This window comes from Electrona antarctica (assembly GCF_951216825.1).
Source record: "Electrona antarctica genome assembly, chromosome: 10".
Classification (NCBI taxonomy): domain Eukaryota; kingdom Metazoa; phylum Chordata; class Actinopteri; order Myctophiformes; family Myctophidae; genus Electrona; species Electrona antarctica.
Genome location: NC_136791.1, coordinates 29,546,053 through 29,571,800, shown reverse-complemented (window position 1 = coordinate 29,571,800; position 25,748 = coordinate 29,546,053). Strand labels below are relative to the sequence as shown.

General features: G+C 42.9%; 1 protein-coding gene across 1 annotated transcript; it reads right to left on the bottom strand.

Moving 5' to 3' along the window:
• Positions 1-1,681: 1,681 nt before the first annotated feature.
• On the bottom strand, positions 1,682-25,608 carry oga (O-GlcNAcase). The gene is made up of 18 exons (XM_079511546.1): positions 25,020-25,608; positions 22,980-23,031; positions 22,776-22,873; positions 22,501-22,631; positions 22,203-22,374; positions 21,037-21,135; positions 20,623-20,907; positions 20,131-20,289; positions 19,776-19,954; positions 19,191-19,442; positions 17,879-18,103; positions 14,870-15,044; positions 11,468-11,553; positions 10,368-10,472; positions 8,920-9,017; positions 6,301-6,493; positions 5,888-6,050; positions 1,682-4,155 (listed from the first exon to the last, which is right to left on the bottom strand). The coding sequence occupies exons 1-18, from the start codon at positions 25,237-25,239 to the stop codon at positions 4,019-4,021; spliced, it is 2,829 nt and encodes a 942-aa protein (XP_079367672.1). The 5' UTR covers positions 25,240-25,608; the 3' UTR covers positions 1,682-4,018.
• Positions 25,609-25,748: the final 140 nt, after the last annotated feature.

The following is a 25,748-nucleotide window of genomic DNA, read 5'->3' as shown; positions in this document are numbered from 1 at the left end:
CTAACCCTAAACCTATTTCTAACCTTATTCTCAGTAAAACAAAATAAAGAATACAAGAACCGCCGCACCGAGCTGTCGGCGTAAAAGAACTGGGGCGAGATGGAATTGGGGCGACCGTACCTGTTACCCCCCGGATCACACAACATTTAAGCATCGACAGTAGTAGATCCACAAGCTCGAAAAGACGCGTTTTGAGCTTTATACTGCGGTAAATAGGCTACTGGGCATGAGGTTTCCACCTGATTGACGATAAACACTCTTCCATCCTTTAACCGCAGTGAAGTTGGTTTCAGGTTGGATATATTCACCCAGTTGGATATTCGAAAATGTTTAGGGACCAATAAATTACAGATTGCAATTTTTTTCCAAATGCAATATCTCCAGAAAATCCAAGTTACGGTAAACCTGCATGATGTATCAGAATGAAGTTGTGTTTATAATAAGCAACAGCTACCAACGAAAAGGAAGAAACACTTAATGGTTTATTAGTTATGAATCTTATCTTACATACAAATCTTACATAAATTGTAACGTTTATGAAGTCCCCCTCCCCCCCAACTCCACTTCAGCCCAGGTTTTCTTAAACAATTAAGGTATAGTCCAAAATAAAATGTACAATCTAAGCTCTTTCAATTTCCAGCTGGCCAAGATGAAAGGACAAGCCTCAATAAGACACAACTGCAAAATTAACCATTTTAAAAGAAGCGTGAAATATCCATCTCAATAACTAAAATAAATCATAATGGGACTTTGACAGTGGACTGTGGACAACCTCCTTTTTGACAGCCAGGCTATGATGGCTGAGCAGGGCATTTGGAGCTGAATGAACAGAATGCGGTTCTCAAAAAGGACCTCCATAATAACTCTTGTCTCTTGAGTGTAAAAATGCCAAATGGAACCCATGGATCCACCTCAGTGCACACTCTCAAGTTAGACCTGTCTGTAAGAACATTTAGAACCCCTTCAAGGAATCCTGTGGGTCCCTAGACCCCACTAGAGATTGCCACTGCTGACCAAAGACCAAATTATTCAACAGACTGGGCTAGGCAATTGACCAAAAATATATCAAAACCGATATCTAGAACGAATAAGCGTCAATCTTGCTCATGAAGGTTAATTGAATTATCGAGAAGCATTTTGATTTTTTCATAACAAATTGACAAACAAAACTATCGTCTCGAGTGAATCGATTAGTTTGATTAACCACTTAACACTGTATTATACTTTGTTGTACAGTGGTGGGTAGTGAATATAGTCAATCTACATGGACCCTTGAAAACATGATTATTTCGTATCCTCGTCCATTAACCGCAATCAAGACAAAAGTTTTAAATAATGGTGATATTGATTTGAAGTCATATGGCCAGCCCAGTCTATGGGCGAGCCACAACTGTCTACATTGAAGTCATATGGCCAGCCCAGTCTATGGGCCAGCCACAACTGTCTACATTGCAGAGAATTATGCCCAGAGCCCGGGCGGCATGCTCCCCCCCCCTCCCTCATGTATCATAAGATGAGGTTATTCAAATGGCCTCTGCCACAGCAGATCCAATACAACCTCATACATACATGCACATCATGAATGAATGTACAACAGTATCAAAACAAAACATCACATTGGCAGGCATCTACTGAAGTGAAGAGCATGAGGAAAAAAACTGCTGATCCGTGAAAAAATAAGCAACTTAAGAACACTTCTTTTATGGTTTAAAGTGCCTTCTTTTTTTTCTTCTTACATTTTTTACTTGGTACAGTAGATTTACAAAAAAAATAAATGAAACACATCAAGAGTATAAAACATTCAAGACATAAAGATACGAAAAAAAGGCCTAGAAATATTTGTTCCAAACCCCCTACTCTTTAGTATGGATGAGTAGTATGGTGGTGGTGGTGGGGTAATCAGTCACTTTGGATTCCGTAATCTTCTACAACAGTGGTTCTCAAACTTCATCTTAATTTCAAGGACCCCCATAAATCTTAAGAGTATAGTTACAGTCAGACCTGTAAGGGTCCGCTCTTTCATAGTCTGGATTTTCAGTGGTGAGGTGACCACCGCAACTACAACATGACGTCACTGAGCCACGGTGAAGAGCAAACCACCGCTCTTCCCCAGCCCTTCTCTCTGTTTTTAACTCACCACCACTCATCCAAACCACAACATTGGCGACATCCAAACCACCTATGAATAGGCCTTGAGGGTCCCTGGACTCCCACTTTTTCAGAACCACTAATCTTCAATAACAAGTGCACTCACTGCCCACCCAGGGCCCCAAGGCTTTCACTGGAGAGAACATTCATTCAAGAGTGTGCAATGCCACAATAAAACAGTGCAGGAAGGAATGCAATTAAACAAGAAGGTGACCGTCGATCACCGTTGACCGTGCCGAGCAGATCGGTCTGCCGCAGTTTTCAGGCCACTGCAATCTCTTGAACGCAGCCAGATCAGCCACTGTTTTCAGGGGGCGTGAGTTAGTGGTTATTATGAGCGTTCAAACTCCCATCGGCTGTCATGACTATGGTATTTAAGCCTCATGTAGACTCTGTGGTACGATGGTGTCGCGTGCTGAAAATAGTGTGATGTCATCTTACGATAAGAGTATACATAAAGCATACATTTTACCTATCAAATTCCTCAAACTCCCCTACACAATGTTTGTCAACATTGAAGGTTGTTTTTTTTATTTTTTGTGCTGAATGCCCCAGGTCTTGTTTTGGTTAGCCACAAACTGTCATGAGGGCCTAAACGAATGGAAATGTTATTTGGATATCAAAGATAAAATAAAAAAACAGAGCGACAGTCGTGCGAAGGAGTATAAATTAAGCGTAGCTAGCTAGGCATACTGATGGCTGTGCTTGATGCTTAAAACATACCCAGTTAAAGAACAATTATGAGTGAGAAAAAAACAAGTATGACATATCTGAAACCTTTTGCCATCACTTTGCCAAGCCTGGCAAAGGCCAACGCATGTCACCAAGTTTTATCCGAGTCTGACTGACACAGGTTCGAAATAAAATCCATGTCTAAACTCACTGGCCTCTGCGGCGTAAAACTAAAGTAAAAAAAAAAGGCAATTAACTGAAAGGCGAGAGTTCAAAAGGGACACTAGGAAAAAGGTTTGAAAACACATGGCTAAAAAAAAAGCAAAGCACTGAAAAGGTCTGGTTCTGAAAATCCTGTGCATTAACCAATGGAAATATCTCCCTCTCTAGAGCGAGACCGTGGAGATGAGTTTGAGTCATTTAGATGTAAGCTTTTTCCATTGGTAGAGATCAATTACTGAGGGCTCTCAAACTAACCACAGAAAGCCATAATTTCCACCTTACATATGCAGTAGATATCTGTTGGCATATAAATGCCAGTTACACCGCATGAATCAGTTGAACACTGTGACAAATCAAAGGCCTGCCGTTCCAGGTATCACCTTACAGCCTACACAATGGTCACATATACCTCCATCTCCAGATGCATTCTTTCTCCAAGGAGACAACGAATCATTTTCTTTTCACCTCTGTCTATTTCAGAGACAGAGACTCTGCATTATCTCATGGGAACCATACATACGTAGCAGCTACCTGAATAAAATATATAAACGCATGATTTATACTTAAAAAAAGGAAAAAAAACAGATCTACAAGATCAGCTATTTTTTTGTACATCTAAGTGTAACTCAGCCTTAATGCTTGACCTCCTGCCTCTCTTGGGATGAGGAAACTCATCCCAACTCAAATCAACCGACCTAGCCGAGATTGCGGACGACTTCATCATGGCCCTTGACCGTTTGGATTCTTTAGAAGGAATTCAATGGAGCCATGATGTAACGTGTAGGAACGGTACCAGAAATCTGTACAGCCGCTGTGCTTCTATCCACTATCTAAAAACAGATTGTCTGGGCCGGGCCCAGATGGTTATCAAATATAAAACTCAAAAGTTTGTCTGATGAAGGTAGCAGACACATTTTTGAAAAGCCCCAGAGGCTTGTTCTCTCTCCATTGTCTTGGTAACTGGCGCTGTTCTTTTTTAGAGGGTGCGTCCCATAATGATGATGTCTTTGGGGAAGCCCTCCATCTTGGCGACCTCGAAGCATCCAAGTTTATTATAGAAGTCCAACATCCTTTTATCGTTGAAACGCACTTCGCAGAATGCGCCACTGGAACCTGGGGGTTTAAATGACACAAAAGGGAACAGAAATAAGAACAGAAATATTTTTACTAGTGGTGCACGATTATGAAATTATTAGGGGTGACCCGATACACTTTTTTAGCTTCCGATCCGATCCCGATACCTCAATTTCTGTGTTAGTCGATACCAGTGTCGTGATCTCATGTTGTGTTTATAGCTATCTAGCTATCGATACCGATTCTGACCGATTCCGATATTATACAGGACCACAATGAAAACAATCCTAGGCCGTAGGGGCCAAAGCCTGTTAATAAAGTTTTCAATCAATATATAAATAGCCTATACTCTTTTCCAAGTGTCTGTTTTCAACTGAATGACTACTGAATGAGATGAGTACACAAATTAAATGTAGAAAAATGTAAAGTTTATTTTTACATCGTATTTGATTTGGCTTTTGTTAGAGGTAGGCCTACTAGAAACTTTTGATTTATATTGAACTCATTGATGATTTTTTACATTTTTCATTTAAAAAACAATTTTCTGGTGAAAACCGATTAAATAATCTGTATTATTTTGAGACCGATCCGATACTGATATGGCATTTTAATGGCCGATCTGGCCGATTCCGATTATGCTACCGATTAATCGTACATCCCTATTTTTTTACATGTTATGTACAAGAAGAAGATATCTCAATATACAAGTTTTAGAAAAGAAAATCTTGGATACGGCTGTGTAGGCTTGTGAATAAAGGGCTATCCATAGCATGAATAACTATAAACATAAAGATAAAAAAACAAGGATGAATGCATTCTGATTGGCTGTCAGTGTCTCTATCGTTCATCAAATTTCTCTGAAAGTGACTGCTACGATATATTTCAGCACTGCTGTCGTTATATTTGGTGTGTGCCGTGTAGACCCAACCATACACTTTGACATAACCATTTTCAAAATGATATTAGTTGTCATTCTCGTTGTGGAACTATTTCACAATCTCCGAATTAGGGGTGAGAAATATGGACAAAAGTATTATCACGATATTTTTTCAAGCTGTATCACGATAAACGATATTATCACGATATTTTTTCGCATGTTTTTTATGGTTATTTTCAAGTTACTTAACAGTACAAAGTAACAAAAAACTAAAAAGAAATACCATTTAGTAGACCCTCCAGAAAAACACGGGCAAAAATCCTTGGAATATGCAGGGTTTTATGTGAATTTATGCAGCAAAATTGTGGGAATTTGCTAAAGTTGCTAAAGTTTAGCATTTTGGGCGGGAACCCCTTTTGGTGTTTTTTAAGCATTATGTTATACTTTAGCTATTGAAAAATAGCAGATCTACGAGCTTGTAGGTCTGCTATTTTTGAAAAATCGTGAAAAATGTGGTGCAAATCTTTAAATATATATTCTTCCAGAACGAACGTTTTTAACTCAAATCTTTGCTTCTGGTCCCTGGAACAACATATTTTCAGATGGGGGTCGACGGCCAATTACACATAATCTTGGGGGTCATTGACATGAAAATGTTTGAGAACCACTGACATAGAAACAGGGGTTTTCCAGAAAACTGTCAGGATTTAGAAGGCATTTGTAGAATCTTTTCTCAGGTCTAAATGGGTTAAGTGCAGACTCAACACATCTAGGCGTTGATCCAAAAGCACTGTTAACATGCTCATACTTAATCAGATTTTAGGAGCCTTTTGTCACAATTGAGACCATGGCGTTCTATAGAATATACAAGAGTTCAGGCTCTCAGTCACCTACCATTTGCCTTGAGTGAGGACAGCAGGCATGCCATCATGCTCTTGGCCACACTGGGGTCGGTGACCTTGGTGTGAATGTCGACCTTGATGAGAGAAGGGAAGGCGGAGAGGAAGGACTCCGGGAGGCCTTCCTCCACTTCTTCATGGAAGCTCAGCATCATTTTCTGCAAGTATGATAGAGACAAAACACGCCATTTAACCACTTTCAACTTGGCTGGTGTCCCAATTTTTGGCATGTCATTCTACAATTTAGGCATTTAGCAGAGGACTGACAGAGCGACTGACATTATGCACGGTAAACACAGAAGCCACGGTACAACACACTACAGTATACAGGGATATACGTGGATAAACACAAAACACAACATCGTGTCAGATTTACAGAACATAAAAAGGGGAAGGTGAGCCACCTACGTCAGCCTCTGAGAGGTCCTTCTCACTGTCGGGTTTCAGGTACTTCTCCTGCATGAAGGGGATCCAGCTCAACTTGCACTTCTTGATGAAGGGCTTGACTTCCACGGTGCCCAGAGCATAGCCACAGATCCTCTCCTCGTCCTCCAACACAAAGCCATAGTCTGGACTCAGAGTCAGGAAGCCTCCTACCAACCTGTGAAGAGACAGCAGGGGACGTAAACACTTTATCTAACTATTCAGATTTAAAAAAGAAAACAGAAACAAAAAGGAAACGCATTTCCTTTTCAGGACTATTTTGCTTGTATAACCCATTCTGGGCGGGAACCCCTTTTGGTGTTTTAAGCATGTTATAATTTAGCTATTGAAAAATAGCAGATCTACAAGCTCATAGCGTGGCACAGAGTGCCGCGCTACGAGCTTGTTAGGTCTGCTATTTTTGAAAAATCTTGAAAATGTAGTGCAAATCTTTGAATATATATTCTTTCAGAGCCAACGTTTTTAACTCAAATCTTTGCTTCTGGGGGGGTCCCTGGAACAACATATTTTCAGATGGGGGTCGGCAGCCAATTACATATAATTTTTGGGGATCCTTGACATGAAATATTGAGAACCACTGACATAGAAACTTGAGGTTTTTCAGAAAACTGTCACACACTTCGTAGTAAGGCTGAACGATTAATCGTTTTCAAACCGAAATTGCGATTTGAAACCACGCGATTAGCAAATCGCAAAGGCTGCGATTAAAACAAAAATCATAATCAACCCGGAGCGCGTCTGATCCAGTATTTACAACACGGCTATACTGTGCTCTCTATTCTAACCAATCAGAAGTGTCCCTGCAGTGCATGTGACTGCAGTGCATGTGTACACGCTCGCGCAGTGCCCAAAACAAAGTCATCATTTACGTCTACTCTGCTCTGTGTTCAGTGCGTTGATGCTAATGCTACCAAGTCAGCAGCAGCTGAGGAGCAGATAGCGTCTGCGGAGCCCGAATAAACTTTCTTAAATCCGCACAATTTAATCCCAAAGAGATCAGGCACTTCGGGGATATGGCATTATTTTGGTTTTGACGTTACAGACGTCCAACAAGAGAGTTTTGTGCAAGACCTGTCATGGTACAGCGACAGTCAAAACATCCCGCAGCAACACCACAAACCTTCGCATGGCACGGGCGCTGTCCTGCTGTCCTGTCCCCTGTTTATTTTATTAATGCTACATTGTCGTCGTCGTCCCCGATTCTAGTGAACCGGTCCCCATTGTGGTGCATGTACATTTGTAATGATTTGTCTGAGCGAGGTCCGCAAAATTGTACCGAGATCCGAGAGCCATCATTAAAAAAAAAGCTTACACCAGGACCCGTGGTGGGAAAATAGCCGGCCAACAAGCTCATAAACATTAAAGTTAAAGTTATGAGCTTGTCTTAAACCTCAGACAATATGATCTCTAATAATTGATAGCCTAATTCTGTCATCACATCTGTCAAAATGTAGCCTACACTTATGCAATGCATATGCTTTTATTTGGTTACAAAAATCCCACCCGTGTGAAGTGAGGGGCGCTCTTATCATCGTACATCATCATGACGTAAAATAGACACTAGGCCTATTTCTTTGCTCAGACAATGACATAAAATTGTCAATGGGAATTTAATGTTTGTGTAGGACGTTTGTGAACATACGTGCACTGGATTTAGGAGGGGCTACTGCCCCTCAAAAACAAATAAATCAATTGAACATAATATCTAAATGTGAATATTAAATGAGAATCACAATATTGTGCTCTGATGATTAGATAACTGTAGCCTAATAGCACTTGCACTTAAATAGAAAGTCTGGAAATTACATTGCATTTATGGTCTGTATCCAGAGAGCTATTTACAATTATTTCTAACATTACAATTTTAACACACATTCTTACAGGTCAATTTGGTTAGTTAGCCTACATTATTTTGAGCTGTCTCACATCCTGTGAATCCTGACATCACTGCCTGGTAAAGTAAATGAATGGTATGCCATTTGGTATAATGTTTCATTACTTTTTAAATGGACACAGTGAATACTAAATTGAAGCTTTACTTTTTAAGTGGTGCAACCACTTCATTATGGAGCTTTGTGTGTCTGTGGGTGGGTGGCTGGCTGGCTGGCTGGGTCTGTCCGAGCACGAAAATAGAATTTGGTTGGTTTTCACAACCAAGTGTCACTGTTGCGCAGCCTAACTGTATAGGCCCTATATGATGATTTTAGGTGTGACATTACTGTACAGTGACTGTACAGTACAGTACAGTACAGTACAGTACAGTACAGTACAGTACAGGGACCGCCTGGGGACCCACACACGGTAACTCATTCTCGACCGTTTCGGACACGGGGCGGCTCGCCTAAACCGGGCCGGCACCCTGGGCACGTTCCTGTGGGTCTGGAAGTTTCGGGGACCCCCCCGGGGGCGCCCACACGGAGTTGCACCACTTACTTCACACGGGTGTGATTTAAAAAAAATATATCGCGAGTCAAATCGCAATCGCAATATTGGTCAGAAAAATCGCAATTAGATTTTTTCTCAAAATCGTTCAGCCTTACTTCGTAGCATATTAAGGGCACTTCTCGGTTGATCAAAACATACCGGTCTCCTATGAGGTCGGGGTCCTGCTCAGGGAAAGGAACAATATCCCCCTCCATTCCTTCAGAGTACATCTCTTTGCAGATTTTATAGATTGCACCCTACACACACACACACACAGTCACACACAGTCACACACGCACACACACACACAGTCACAGTCACAGTCACACACACAACACGCATTTGAGGTTGTGATCCGATTCAACGCATGCAGAATAACCTGCCCTTAAATCCACAACTTATTTTGTGAATACAATTTTCAAATTGCTTCAGAAGGGGTAGTTTATTAAGACATTAAGATCCTGTGGTCAGGTAGGACACCTAATGGTTGACACGTGGTACTGCACGAAGCTCAAAAACGTAATTTATCATCTGCCCAAATGGGCTTCTTTTATTAGCTCAGCAAATTTTTGTCCTTGTGCTCCGCAGGGGAAATCATATTTGAATCTCGGGTAGGCGGACATGAATTAAAGCTCTCTTAAAACCTGTACATTTTCAAAGCTAATTTAGCTCACCCACGACGAGGCCTGATCAAGAGCTAGTGCTGAAAAGCACTCCAAAGCTGACTTTAAGTGCAGCACACTCAGTTTATTGGTTAAGCATACGGCCATGGTAGATTAACCTCAAAGCATTTGCTGCATAAACTAGGCCAGTTCTGATGGGAATACTCAACTTACTAGCACTTCACACTTACACTATTCAAGCAAAAATACATCCATTACCAGGCACGTGCGAGTGTTAGAGAGGCAGGGGCTGAAATCCCATAAGAGGGCACTTTTGGCCCAAAATAGCGAAAATAGCAGATCTACAAGCTCACAACGTGTCATGCTGCGACGCGTTGAGAGCTTGTAGATCAGATATTTTCGGGGCGCAACCCTGCACTCTTTATCTACTGGAGATGCGGTGTATATGGCATGGATTTCTAAACAAATGAGTTCAGGAGACTTCGGAGGGAATTCTCCTGAATGCTGCCTTCCGGTATATTGCTTGGAAAGGAGTGGCATTTTGCATTTCTTTCACCATGTAGTAAATGCTGCATTCGTGGTCTGGAGAGGGCAGTTGTTTTACAGACGGGTAAAAGGGCAGGGCCTGAAGCCCCCTTTGATATCTATGTGTGCACGTCTCTGTCCATTACAGTGGTTTATAACCGTTTGGGGGCCTTGGATCTTGAAACAGGTGAACATGCATATACATTTGCCTTTTGAGAAAAACCATGCATTACACCAATAAACCTTTCGAATACTATTAATAGACTGCATCCATTGATGCGCCCAGTAACTGTGACTGTCTCTTGGATAAAGACAACATAAACAACCACTTGAAACCTATAAACATTTTAACATGATAAATACGTTTAATATGATAAATACGATCTGACCTAATAGGTCAGAACGTGGCAGATCTGCAATATTTTCTCCATTTAAAACATTAATCAAACAAATTCTCACCTTATCTTTGGGATAGTATGGCCTTAAGGAATACATTTTGGAGGTTGGCATTGTAGGTGGAGGCTGGAAGAAAAGATCGTTTGCCCCATCTATTGGCAACAATCGCTGTGGGTACCAAAACAAACAGGTTTAGTTCCTCTGTCACTAGTGCTTGCTTGGCCATGGCTGACTGCCTCATGGTCCATTTGCTGCAGCTGAGCCACCATCAGATCAAAAAGAGCATGCACAAACCTGTGCCGTTAAAAAAAAAAGTTCTATAAAAGACAGAACTTCTAAAATACTTGTAACCCTTGTTGATCTGACAGTGGGAAAACAGCAGCAAACATAACATGACACCTTTCTGACTGATAAACAAGCAACAAGCGAAACACGTAAAATTCATATTTGTTTCAAACTAAATAAAAGCAGCGTTTTGGTCTGAGCAAGGTTGTACTGGCTAAAGGAGATGCTCCTTTCCCTCTTCTAAGGCATCGCAAAGTTTCGCTGCGCGGGAACCTCCTGTTGAGAAAAGTAATGATGCTTGCGCAGGAAGAGAACGAAAACTCCAGGAGCAAAAGCCCAAGATGAAAGTTGTCATTAGCTGATGTAAGTAATTGAATAGACTATTAACTGCCCCTATGAGTGTCATTACACTCCGAGAATGGAGGTTTGACTTGTAGGCTGGACAAGCGCGTTTGCTCGTAGAGTTTTCCGCAGGCGAACACGCTGGCGCTGCGATGCATGTGCGTGCAAAGGGTGAAAGGGGTTGTGTGGTTACAATTTTTGCGCTGTGCTTTTCCTGCAAAGAAATGAGATGTCATGAAAAATAAAAACCTAGCCATGCTCGCTTGCAACTGCGTGCGCTAGGGAAAAGCAGCATCTCCTTTGGGCAGTTGCTGAAAACATGTATTCATTTATTTTTTTGGTTTTCATTAGGAAGTGCCATGTCAAACAGTTGGCCTCTTTGGACCCCATCTCTGAAACCCCATTTGGAAAATAATCTACTCAGCTCACCTTCGACAGACCAAACCCTCTCATACCTGCGCACGCATTTAGCATTGTCTTCTTTACTCATAACACTCTTTTCCATTTGATTGCTGTAGATTCAGTGCATTGGATACCTGGAACTCTCCAGCTAGACCTCCCCTAAAGGCCCAGGGCTCTTGGTCTCGACTAAGGAACTGTGCTGAGGACTGACTACGACACCCTGTTAGGAGCAGAGCCAAGCGGACATCGTTACCACAGGATGGGGGCTCTCTGACACAACATGAAAGGGATGGTCAAATGGGGTGGGAGGGGGGGCAGGGGTCACAGAGGTATCTAGCATTATCCAAAGAAATATGTTATTGTAAAACTAAAAAGAAAAAAAAAGAAAGGACGTGGTTTGGAAGAGTCAAATTATATTAAAAAAGCTTTCCGATTAAATGGGGCTCAAGCAACTAAAGCTTACGTCTCCAATTTCTACATGGTCCAATTTACGGACGGACTCGTCATAATAATCATCGTTGAAAGCAAAACTGTGCCTCTGTGATTTGTATTCCCCAAACTCGGTCAAATGAAAATATAACAAACACGGCCCTAAGAAGGACCTGGCTATTTCCTTCTAGCAAAGGCCCACGACCCAAAGATGGGATGCTATTCCATCGGTAAAGGAAAGCAGAGAATAATTCCCATGTCATGATAAGCGAAACAAAAATATGTAACTGCACCTAATTCAACAGTAAGCTTCAGCTGCCATCACCCCTCTCTGATCTGATCTCTGCACCTCGTCTGAAGTCACATCTTATCTGCCTCGTCACATGACTGGGGGAGCATGAGTTATCTAATCCAGGAGGAAAGAGATATAAAGGAGGAATGAACAGCCCCCCCCCCCCCCCCCCCGCCCAACCTCATAACATGGGGGACATCTCAACTTACTATTCAAAGACAGACCAGGAATTAAATGCACAGTAGCAACACACCGTAGTAGGGGGTGGGGGCCGGGGGCATGTCTTCAGTGACTACACAAAGCACATGCTTTTTCCCCCGCTATCCAGAAGCTTATTTAAAAGCTCAATAAGCTACACAACAGCGGCTTATCATGATTCTTGACAGCAAGAGGAGCCATGTCTCTGTCTCTATGGGCTGTCATGTGACCAGACAAATGCAGCGCGCAGGGTGCCAGAACACCAACAACACACATCAACCTCACCCTGACCTCTGAAGAGCTGGCACAATACAGCACAGCCACACAGGTGCACCCACGAGAAGGAAGTCAAAACTTGCTTTGAATCGGTACCCTCATATGAGACATGCATGAGAGACCAACGAAACACCCCAGGGCTCTATGCTAGCTCCGTGGCACCAAATCTCTTCACTGACAATATAATGGCTAGATTACAAACTTAGTCACAACGCATCAGCCATTTTCGTCAAATGTTCACCCCAGAATAGGGACGACAGGTCTTTTTAACCCAAATTAGCAACCAAGTCTGTAATAAAGACCTGAAATTGGTCAGTGTTGCACAGCGGACATGCAATGCAACAGTATTGGCCCCAAATAACTCGGCCATCAATACTAAAGGTGACCGTTACTGACTGTACAGTGAAACTAATCCCAGGATCACATTTTTAAAGTCGGGTGTGAATTCCCTTGAGTAGGTGCACCAAGGGCTGGTCTGAACCATCTCTATCAGCCTACTGGTAGAAACAAAAAATAAGTTAGAGATGAGCTGCCAGAGAGAGAGATTTTGGAGTTAACATTTAATATTACTGAGCTAAATCGCTGCGCAAAATGTGACTTCATCCGGGGGCTGCTTCCTTTACTTCTAATCTTTTTATATATGAATTGACCACTCTGACTTAAAGGAAAAACAAACAAAAAACCTGATCAAAACATGAACAACAACAATCAGATGACAGATCTGCACTGTGCAAAATGATCGGCCACTGTCGATCCAAAAGCAGTAGAAATGTGTATACTGTGTGGATTCCTTCCATCTGTACATAGTGAAGGGAGAAAACAGTAGACAATAATTATTAGTAAGTATTCTCAGCAGCACAAAAACCAGGGAGGTAGTGACTGACTGCCAGCTGCACAGCATCCAACACCATTAACGGAGGGCTAAAGGCTGTAGTAACATGCTATGCAATACTAGCACAGGTTCAAATGACGACAGGAAAATGTCATTTTCAGAGAAATGAAACAACTGTGAGCTCTGCTTCCCTGTTGCTGGTGAGAGCCATTGTCATAATTTGCATACCAGAGGTATTGCTTTTTGAATGCTGTGTGGGGTTTGCCAGTGTGGGCATGCTGCCTGCTGTGTACGGCAGGTTAGTCCTCAGCTGTACCAGCTTTTATAGCTGGACAGGACAGAAACCTGTGAATGAAACTGGGTTACAGGGCCATGCTGGTGCCTTTACACTCCCTTCAAAGCAACACTCCATTAAGGTGGAATCATCGAGACTACTGAATGCCATTCAAGTTGTATCATGGTGCTCCCGTTGCATTTTGTGAGAGTGTGTGAGAGAGAGAAATAGAGAGAGAGAGAGAGAAGGCAAAGGTATGGGAGAAAAGGAGAGAGAAAGAGATGCTAACAGATCAGGCTTGTTTTATACAAAATAAGTGAGTCAACCTCGATACAGTTTGAGAAAATCATTCAGAGGGTTTCTATGCATTTGGGTCCTCTTCATTATTAAGGCTACTCAGAGAGGATGCTGCTGAAATACAGTGCAATTAGGTCAATATGGGTTCACCTGTGCAAAACAGCTGAACGGGAAGGAGCCATGTCCTTCATGTTCCAAATGTTCTCAGATTGGTTCGGAGATGTCATGCACCAGAATGGCCTTCCCCCAGTCACCTTGCTGTCCAAGCTCGCGTGCGCGCTAGGGCATGGGGGAGGTAGGGGAGGGAGATAGGGAATTTTCCCCCAGTGCCCATCCCCACAGATAAGAGAGATGGAAGCAAGTGTGTCTGGGTGGGGGAATGCAACAGTGTTGTTACTGGGCACACAGCAAGCAGCAGTGACCCAGCTGGAGACAAGTCACCACAGAAGATCTAGTTCTGGTACAACCCAATATGGAGAAGCTTGTCGTGGCTTAGCGTACGGTCAGTCCTAGCAGTGCAAGCGGCATTCAGTCGGACACGTTAAACCATTACACACAATTGTGTAAAAAAAGCACACAAGAGCAATAAAGAGCTCAAACTAGAGAGGCTGTTAGAGGCTGCTTAAGTTCTCACCTGATGAACAGGTGGGGAATGCAGTCAAACAACAAGCACTACCATCTGTTATGCAGATTGTGCAGCATATGTTTACGATTATACATGTGCATGACTAAACTATGAAGCACTAGCCAGGAAGAGAAATTCCTTGCAGCCACAACATGATCGCTCGCAAATTGGTCATCGAATGCTTTTCTGTGCATTTAGCAGCTTATCCAAAATAGGGTTGATACTTGCGTTGCTGGATTTGGTCAGGCTACATTTTTTTTGCATCTACTTTGTGGGGTTCAGTGGTTGGCATGGCATCCCCTGTCATACATACCTAGCCACTGGACAAAAGACTTGACCATAGAAATTATGCTCTTGATGTCCCAGATGTAGGTGTAGAGGTCGTACAGGATGGTCCGGTTGGCGGAGTTGGACAGGCGGGTGAACACCTGGAAGACGTTGCAGCACATGTCCTCAAACTGCTTAGCCCTCGACTGCCACTCCGCTACCTGCAGCCAAGACAAAAAAAAGTGGTGGAATTATTGTTGAGCCGCGACAAAGTATGACTCAAGCGTGTAACAACATGAGCACAAAACAATCCCTTCACACAGACAATAATAAGAATTTTTTATGTGAATAATTCGCTTAATAATAATAATAAAAAAATCATAAAGTAAATGCAAGCTTCCACATCAGCAACACATTTCCCACAGAGCGAATATGCTACACCTCTGACCAATTAAAATGCAGCCCAAACGGCGTTCTGGTCTATAAACAGCACATGGCACAAGAGAAAGGATAATAGCTGGAAGCCTGGATGTGAGGGGCAGTGATTTGGCCAATCACGGCTGACCCGCCAACTGGAAAGTGTTGTGCTTAAGGGTCTAAACACTTTTAAGATGGTTGGGGACCACCTGATGACCTCTCTTCCAGCCCAAGGCTTTATCCATTACAGATGGTTTATAATCGCATCTTTGCTGTAATTACAAACTACCATGGATACCTCGTTAGAGCAATGTCACAAATGCACCACCCAATGGGCCGTATAGGAAGTACACCTCCACCATTTTGTTTTGTAGCAGCTGGATGTTAACCTCTTTCAGTTTCAACCTGTCCCCATATATTGTCATTATAGGCAAACACATTGTCAATTCTTTTTTTAAATAAATACAAAAATTGCAGATCGAAGGTCAGTACTTTTTTTTAGGCGTACGCAGTGATTTTTGCAAAGACGCATACTACTTAATTACGACAAAAATGTTCGTTGTCTACCCGTACCTTTTTTCACTGATGAAAAAAACTAAGTTATGACTAAAGCTATGACTACTAGAGCTGGGACTCGATTAAAAATTTTAATCTAATTAATCAGAGGCTTTGTAGTTAATTAATCTCGATTAATCGCATTTTAATCGCATATCATTATTTGACCCGAGAACAGTGAGAAAGCTATTTTTTTTTATGGATTTTGGTATACTAGTGAATCAATGAATAGTGAATACATAAGTTTAAGCAATAAAACATTGTTTTTGTAGTAATAATAGGGGTAATAAATTATAATATCTCAAATGTAATAATTTATATAAAGCTTTTCTGAGTACAAAAAAATGCTTTACAAGGGGGACATGATAAATCAAAAACAACTTTATTAGAGGAAAAACACTAAGGAATTAAATAGATGAAATAGCTGGGGAAAGCAATATTGAAGGTTTGGATGGTGGGGGCATGTCTCTGAGTGTTTGGGGAATGCATTCCACAGGGTTGGGGGGGGGGGGGCTTGGTGCAGCAAAGTGACATGACCATAACAAAGCACCTCTGTGTTTCTTCCGTGGACATACAGTAACAGCCATTAACAGATTTTACATTTTATTTGGCCATAACCGTTTAGTTAGAAACCATGTCATCTGGTCGGGTCCTTGAATTGCTACTGGTAGTTGGAATGACGTTAGCTCTGATCCATAGTGTTAGAAGGAGGAAAGTAGGCTTTCACATATTTTTTTGTGCTAAAAACGAGGGGCTGCACAGCCTGCACTTCCGTGGGTGTGAGGGGAAAGGATCAAATTAAGTACCATAGAACTCCTCCTGAGTCCTAACTACGCTAATGACCAGAGCTACTGTTGTTGACGTTAGCTTCCAGGCTAGGCTCGGTGCAACATGTTTCGCATCGAGCCGATACTGGAGGCTTGACGAGGTGCGGTCTTCGGTGATATGCGAATTCTTTATTGAATAATTGCACACAACTGTGCTGTAATCCACGCTATCATCGGATAGCCTTTTAAATCCTATTTCCAATCCACGGGGACAAGCAAAGTGATCTCAGCGGCTTCCCCCGGTCTGGTGAACTGTCTGGTGGTGTTATTGTTCCCCCAATGCTGCTGGGGCATACCATTCTAAAGGGGGGGTGGTTTCCACTCCCTGTAACAACGGACACTTCACTCGGTGAACTGGGTGGTGCGCCGGTCCATCTGAAAACTGTCCAGTGACAACGTTCCGCGGTGAAAAAAATAGTGCGATTAAAATGCGTTAATTTTTTTAACGCGTTAATTTTTCTGTAGTTAATTAATCTCAATTAACGCGTTAAAGTCCCGGCCCTAATGACTACATATATTGACAATTTCAATTTCAAATATCAAAAAATAAACACAAGACAAAAATGTTAGGGGAGTACTAGTGTAAAAGGAGATCCAGGTAGAACTTAGGTACTGCGCGCGTAGAGTGCGTTTGGATAGGACCAATATATGTCAATGATATCAGCTACACCAGACGCACGGATACCGCGGGCCACGGATACGCGTGCTCTAAAAATAGGATCGGTGCGTATGCCCCCATGCGCGTGTATCTATATATCCTCCCGGAAGGTCCCGCACGAATCTGCCGCGTGCCACAGATCTGGTGTAGCCAGGGCATTTCGCACGTGTACGTTGTGCGCGCAGTGCGCTTACGTCAAACGCACACATGCCCGGTGTAGCTTGGCCGTAATCGATGCGTTCCGTTGTGAGCTTGTGGATCGGCTATTTTCGGCACGCAGCTAAGTTACAAATCAAGCCTTACGATGCCATCAAGGCCCGCCAAAATACATTTCAGTAGACTAAATAGACTGTAGGTTTAGTAGACTAAAATCTTAGGATATTTAGTCAACTACACTTAGACTAAAACTAAAACTTTTCAGATGACTAAATTTCACTAAAATACGACTAACTTAATTTGAATACATTTATGTCACACCTTTTATGTGAAAAAGTAAAAGTTCTATAAAAATATTAAAAATATATAAAAAAAGAAGACTTTTATGACTAAAACTACGCTACATCACGCTGTAAAGAATGCACACTGGATGCATGCATACCTCGGGTTCGTTGCCCTTGCAGTTGACACTGACGCTGCTGCTGTTGGCCCTGAGCCAGTCGAACTCCTTCAACATCTGCACGGCCTTGGGGCCGTGTTCGTACGGCAGGTAGAACAGCTCTGCCAGCAGTGACAGGTCGTCCAACGTGAGGGGCTCCGTCGTGAACAGGGGTTTCTCGTCAGGGCCGGGCACGAACAGGTCCTGAGGAAAACGAGCATCGAACATCTAGCCGGAAGACAAATGCTTGCATTAGGGCCACAAATAAGGATTGTCATCATGATCATGGAATGAATGAACTGGCGTACGGTAGTTAAAAGGAGAATTCCATACTAGAAGGCTTTCTTACCTTTATTTGTAGTTGTTACGTCCCCACCAAAGAGGTCCGGGTATTATTTTGTGCGAAAGCGCATTATTGGCTAATTCCCGTACCATAAGCCCTCAATGAATTGAATTGCATTGAATGGAATGGGGAATTGGGTTTTGTGCCAATTCGCTTATTTCCATCGCTCAAAAATGTTAAAGAATTGTATATATCCTCTCTTCATAATGTAAATAGTATCCCAAGCGGCACACTTTACTACTTATTTCAATGGAAATAAGCGAATTAGCACAAAAACCCAACCCCCATTGAGGGCTTATGGTAGGATAAGTAGCCAATAATGCACTTTTGCACAAAATAACACCTGGACCACTTTGGTGGGGACGTAACTACAAATAAAGGTAAGAAAGCCTTCTAGTCCGAAATTCTCCTTTAATTTAATTGTGTTGGAACTAGGGATGTTAATAGTAAATTAAGAAATTATTCGATGAAACTTAACAGTTAACAATGAATCCAAATTCTGCGGTTCTATCATTGGGCAGTTTTCTGTGAATGTAATGCTGTCTGTACATGTGGGCCGGTTAAAAATCCCCCCCCACCTTGTTAGCCATAGAAACGTCTCTGGAATTGGAATCAAAACTTTATGTATCAATTATCAATTCATGAATTAATCGATAATTCCCATCCCTAGTTGGAACATATACATGGAAATTACATTTCTGTTTTAAGCTTTGTAAACAAAAAATCAAAGCCCATTGTTACTGAAATCTGAAAAAGAAATGACTACTATAACCAAAACAGCCCATGCATGTCATGATTTGACATTCAGCATTTTTCACGAATAGTGAAAATAGCCGATCTACAAGCTTACAATGCGCTGCACTGCGACGCGTTTTGAGTTTGGAGATTGGCTATTTTCATAATAATTGCAATCATCATGCGATCAGGTAAAAACTGCGACGTGCCTACAGGCAAACAACAGTAAAAACATACCTGTTTCAGTTGCTCATCAGTCTGCATGGGGGCAATGTCACTGCCAGAGTCCTCCTGGATGGACTCCTCTGGGGACTTGGATTCTGCCAGGTTCTCCTTGTCTGTGTCCATGGGCTTCAGGTCGTCGGCCAGGGTGGGAGCGATGGTGAGCTTCTCCTCAGAGTCGGGCTCGACGCCCGCCCCTGGCTCGTCCTGCTTCTCCACGACCATCTCCATGGGCTCCTCGTCGGAATCCTTCTTCTCGACCTCAGTCTGCCCAGAGAGGACACGGTGGAAAACATTTATCTTCCACACGAATACGCACATACTTCTCAAATCAGGTAGATGGGATTTGTAAATGTGGTTTGTGCCATCTGCTTCTCAAAGTAGGGTTCGGGGATCACCAGGGGTCCTATAAATCCATTTATACATTGGCTATTCCAAAAAAAAAAGCAAACGTACAAGCTCACAGCGTGTCACTTCGTGCCTCTGCACAAGCTTCTAAATCTGCTTTTTTTTATTCTTTGGAACAAATGTTCTCTTTTGGGGGTCCCTGGCACGAAACATTTTGGTCCAAGTTCAATAACAAATGACTAGTAAACGTACCTCCTGTCTTTTGGCCATGGGGTGGTTATCTGGGTCGGGGCAGAGCGATGGCACTGCCGGGGACATGATGGGCTGCTGGAACACACCGGTGACCGTGGTTGCGGAGCAGAGCAGGGGGCCACTCTGGGACAACACGTCCAAGGCCGAGTTCTTGGCATGTGCGAGAGCAACCTGTCGGCCTGAAAAGAAAAAAAGCATAGCCTGCCTTAACATGATGTTGCATCATCACCTAATCTAGCATTAAAAAAAAGTATAGCTGTAGGCTATCCAAGAAGCATAATTTACACGTAAACCAAAGCTATGCGAATACAGCATAAACAGCGGTATGGAAAGTAAAAAAATAAACGTGACTTACTATTGTATTGATGAGGCACAAGAAACTCCCCCAACCACTCGGTGAGGGCCAGTTTCAGCGCCAGCTGAGGGCTGTAGTGCATGTCCGTCTCCAGCTCCTCATCGCTGCCCTCATTCTCCAACTTGATCTGGATGGACACTGTACTGTCCTCCCCATCCGCTGGGCAAAGAGAAAAAAGAGGTAAGGAAATAGAGAGCGGAGCACCTTTACTGCTATACCAGATGATCTATGTGAGCAAATTATTGGGACAGTAATACTTTATCCACTTGAAGATATAATTAGCCACATGAACCCCTAACATCCCTAATCTGGGCATGTTATAAATACGCCGTGATTCTGCGGAAATATGTGATATACAAGCTTGTAGATCGCCTATTTTTGCTGAAGAGATTTGGTGTAGATGGGGAAAAGGAGGCGACCAACTTATAGAGGGGACTTCGGTCAACAAAGTATATAAGCTTTAAGTGGTTCAATTCACTTGATCATACTCACTCATAACTACATCCTTGCGCACTCCATTCATATTGGACTTGTACCAGGTGGCCAGAGTGTGGATGGCCACAAAGTTGGTCTCAAACTCGCAGTTAGGGTTCGTGAGGACACCCTTCAGTCTGGGGATGAGCTCTGTGGAACGACCTTTATAGGGACCCAGGAAAAGTCTCTTCTGATCATAATCGTTGGCGTGAATATTGTCCCAGATCACCGGCGCTCTCCGTATGATTCTAGTCACCTCCTCAATAGACTCCACCGTGATATCTTTGGACACCACCTTTGGACCTGTAGGAATTACACAACAGATATGCATCATCTAGCACCCAACATTATCTTTCATACGAGTAGAAGATGTAATACAGTCAGGCTCAGCAATGATGATGAAGCAGCGAAATTCCACAGCATCAGACTCACCGGTCCATAACACTTCAATACCAGGCAGTAGCTTCTCTCCCACCGTGTGGAGGTAGGGGGACTGTGCAACATTTGGGTAGCAGAAGGTTCCACAGTACTCTGCATTTCAGGCAAAAGGGAACACATTCATTATTTGGGGGGGTTCAGGCCAAACAGTTAAACATTTAGAAGATCACCCGATTATCGGATTGGCCGATATATCGGCACCGATATCTTGATTATCAGCTTGATTAGTTTGTTATTATTTATTTTCATTATTTTTACAGGGGAAAGACAAAATAATTCCGTTTATAAGAAATGCTGCTAAGTAGGAGATAATTATGTTGCATTTGATAGAACAAAACATTTGAGGGTATAGTAATTTGTTCATTTTCAGTTCAATTTATAAGAAATGCTGTTAAATAGAAGCTCCCTGCACTTTTTTTTTAATGTGCTTTGAATATCGGCTATCAGTCTCTTTTTTTAATATATATATATATATATATATATATATATATATATATATACGATTTTGTAACCCATTCTTTCACCCAATGTCAATTATGTAATGTAATCCTGGGCGCTAAACTTCCTCTGCCAACCGGGGCAGGGGGAGGTGGGGGGGGGGGGGCAGCGGACTGACCTCATGCTTCCTTCTTTGCATGAGGAGTCCAAGCTGCTTCTTTTCACCTGACAGGGGGGGAAGTTTCCCCGGCCGGACGTAGCGCGTGGAAGGAACACGTTATTCCGACCAATTCCTTTCCCCTCCATCAGGCGCCCCGGCTGGCCAGGGGGAGGTAGTTTAGAGACCAGGTTTACTGCATGTTTTTTGTGAGGGTACCACTACCTACCCTAGGGGACACGGAGAGGACATGCAAACTCCACACAGAAAGGCCAGGCACCTTGGCTGGTAATGCAGTCTGGCAGTGTGCCGCGGGTTCGACTCCCGATCCCGACAGCCTTTACTGCATGTCTTCCCCCCATTTCCTGTCAGCCTACTGTCTGTCCCTCCATAAAATATATAAAATAAAGGCGAAAGCCACAAAAAAACATTTAAAAAAAGAACGGTCCTTTCGCCAGACTATCAGTCTCTTTGATCACTACTAATCGGTATTGGCCAAGAAAAACCCATATCGGTCGATGCCTATAAAGATTGTAATGTAAGCACAGCCAAGGGAATGACGTACCTGTAGGACAGAAGAGAAAGTTTGGTGGCCCTCCTAAGTACTGAAAGATGTCATTGGTGAGGGACACCTGGGCATGCGCAAACGAGCTGAACACCTCTCTGTCAGCCGGGCACATGTTGTGGTCGATGTCGTCAAACAATAAGGCAAATGACTTGCAGCCAAATTGAGAAACCTAATGGCAATTATATAATTAGTGAAATGCATTGGACAGAATGGACACATGCCGATGCCATTGCAATGTGTGTTATTACATGTTTTTAAGATTATTATGAAAAGAAAGAAAATGCTGTCATCTTGCCTGATCAAGTTTCCTTTTGAGGGTAGACACCTCCTTCTGATTAGAGAAGGTGATGTCCAGTCCTGGGGAGATGGCATAGATGAACTCTATCCCATACTCCTTTGCAGCGCTGATCAGAGTCATGAGTTGCTCTAAGACAGTTGAACAGATAAATCAATTATTGACTATCTATTACTGAGAACTTCAGTGAAATACCGTTAAAACATTTTCAAAATGCTTTAAAATGCATTTACTCCGACTGACTTGGGCCTTCTCTAATACGAAGAGATAATCACCTGCTTCTTCGACTGAGTACAATTCTCTCCAGAACATTCTGTGTTTGTAGTCATCTTTAGGAGCATAAAGGTATGTATTTAGCCCCCATTTTTGTTGTCTGAGAAAAAGTGAGAAACAGTGTCAATGTCAATATAAAGCTGAAAAATCACCAGTCACTGTGGTGCAGTGTATGTGGTTTAGGTAAAACACTGAGAAAAACCTACCTTCTGAATAACTCCTTCCTTTGTTCCATTGTCCATGGCCGACCATAAAAGCCTGTGTCAAACAAACAACAGCGTCAATTAGAGATGTTAATAGTTAATTGATTAATCGCAGACAAGAAATTAGTCGGTAGTCATAAACAGTTAATAACGAATCGTAATTAAACGAAAATTACACTGTTCTATCATTGGGTGGTTTTCTGTGAATGCAATGCTATCTGCACGCACGTGTGGCCGAGGAACGCACATACAAAGATGCCATTGCCTGGCCCTGTATCGTCAATGGTCAAATACATATTTGATTAAGGAATATAATCTGCCTATATATTTCCGTATATATGAGCTAAATGTGGATTTGTATGTTAGACATTGAGGGAAATTAAGATTCTCAGATGTTTTACAAAAACGCTGATCGATAACCTTATCTTAATGTATCAATGAACTATTAATGGATGAATCGATAATTTACATCCCTAGCGTCAATACAGTCCGAGTCTACTGACATTCATCAGTTCCGTTACTACTGGCCCTCCTGGGGTATAAAAGGTCCTACTGGCCACTGTCCCTGGGGTGTAAACTTACTTACTTCTGGCTACTTGCCCCGGGGTATAAACTGATCTACTGCCCCCTTGCCCCGGGGTATAAACTGATCTACTGCCCCCTTGCCCCGGGGTATAAACTGATCTACTGCCCCCTTGCCCCGGGGTATAAACTGATCTACTGCCCCCTTGCCCCGGGGTATAAACTGATCTACTGCCCCCTTGCCCCGGGGTATAAACTGATCTACTGCCCCCTTGCCCCGGGGTATAAACTGATCTACTGCCTACTTGCCCCGGGGTATAAACTGATCTACTGCCTACTTGCCCTGGGGTATAAACTGATCTACTGCCTCCTTGCCCCGGGGTATAAACTGATCTACTGCCTACTTGCCCCGGGGTATAAACTGATCTACTGCCCCCTTGCCCCGGGGTATAAACTGATCTACTGCCTCCTTGCCCCGGAGTATTTACTGGAACTACTGCCTACTTGCCCCTGGGATTAAACTGAAACTACTGCCTACTTGCCCCTTTATGTTATGATAAACAATACTATACACTATGAGGTTTCTCCGACGGGTGACTGGCATCTCCTTTAGAGATAGGGAGTAGAGCCGCTGCTCCTTCGCCTGGAAAGGAGCCAGCTTTAGGTGGTTCGGGCATCTGGTTAGGATGCCTCTCGGGCGTCTCCCTAGGGAGGTCCTCGATGCACGTCCCACTGGGTGGAGACCCCGGGGCAGACCATGGCACAGATGGAGGGATTACATCGACTCACTGGCCTTGGAACGTCTAGGGATCCCCCAGGAGGAAGTCACTAATGTTGCTCTGGAGAGGGAAGTCTGGAGCTCTCTGGTGGAGCTGTTGCCCCCGCGACCCGATATGGATAAGCGGTTGAAGATGGATGGATGCATGGAATACTATACCATATATATATTTGATAAATTTGCCGTCCAGGTTCAGATATACTCTCATTGCCATCTTCAAATATGAACCAACCACCAGTCACACAAAGGTAATTATTTATAAATGGAACACTGCGCCAGTGACAGTGTAACACTGCATTGTCTTTGTACTGGCGGTTGGCGTCTGCTACCGATACAGACAGCTTGCAGATTTGTTCTTGTTGGCAAGCACCACCTCAACAAGACACAAGCAGTGGTGTGAACAATATACAAGTGATGTAAATGTACCTAAGTACAATTTTGGCTATTTCCAATTTTCAGTAGTTTTACTTCTACTCCACTATACATCTCAAGGCAAATATTGTACTTTTTCCTGTCATTTGACATTTTTAGTTACTGGTGACTTTGCAGATTAGTATCCCCATATACATACATTAACCAATTCAGCATATTTTCAGATTTTTATACATGTTTACCTTGTGCATTTAAAAACATATATATTATTACTTTTCACAGAGTATTTCTACATTGCAGTATTGATACTTTTACTTAAATACAAAATGTGAGTACTTCTTCTTCCGCCACTGGCTATGGAATTTATTTACCTTCCACGACTCCACTAATAAAGGGCCTGTCGGTGATGGTCTCCTGCACCGGGTGCTCCTCCTGGACCTCCTCCGCCACGGAGCCACTGCCCGGGGATCCTAATACCTCCTCCACCAAGCAGCAAGCCTCCGGCACCGCACACAGGTTCGGCTCCACCTCAACCTGCTGCTGCTGCTGGGATGACGAGTCCACCACCAGCGCCTTGTCCTTCTGGACCATTGTTGTCGTCGTTGTTGTTGTTATTATTATTGTCTTAATGTATAAAAACGAACCAACCCTAGCGGCACAACTGAACTGACAACGAACGCGTTGGGTTTGTTTGATTTAGAGCACAGCCCCACCCGACCCCGCGCGCGGACCAGTCTGCGGCTCAGCAGAAGGCCATTAGAGGTGGAATTATTCCGCGTCACTGTCTGGGATTTTTTAAAGCGTATGTTAGAAATTATTATTATAATTATAATTATTGAAAGACTGCTACACAGCACAGTTGTGGTTCGGTGTCTCTTATTTACGCCAATTCGTGAAGAAAGTAGATGTTAGTGGTGTTTTCTCCCCTCTATGGTCTGTGCCTTCTTCCTCCTCTTTCAATTTTTCCTCTGGTTCTAGTCGGTTCTTCCTGTTTACACCGATTGCGCATGCGCACATGGCCGGATAAAACCGGTCGAATCCAGATCTGAGTGACACCAAGACCGCCAAGATGTTCATATTGGAAAGAGATGCGTCACGAT

What these genes read in the sequence shown, in the direction of transcription:
- oga (XM_079511546.1), bottom strand. Translation starts at nt 25,239, where the DNA reads ATGGTCCAGAAGGACAAGGCGCTGGTGGTGGACTCGTCATCCCAGCAG. An exon ending in TATTGAAGTGTTATGGACCG is followed by an intron (nt 20,908 to 21,036) that starts GTGAGTCTGATG and finishes TAATTCCTACAG; the next exon opens with GTCCAAAGGTGGTGTCCAAA. An exon ending in TGTGCCTCATCAATACAATA is followed by an intron (nt 19,955 to 20,130) that starts GTAAGTCACGTT and finishes TTTTCTTTTCAG; the next exon opens with GCCGACAGGTTGCTCTCGCA.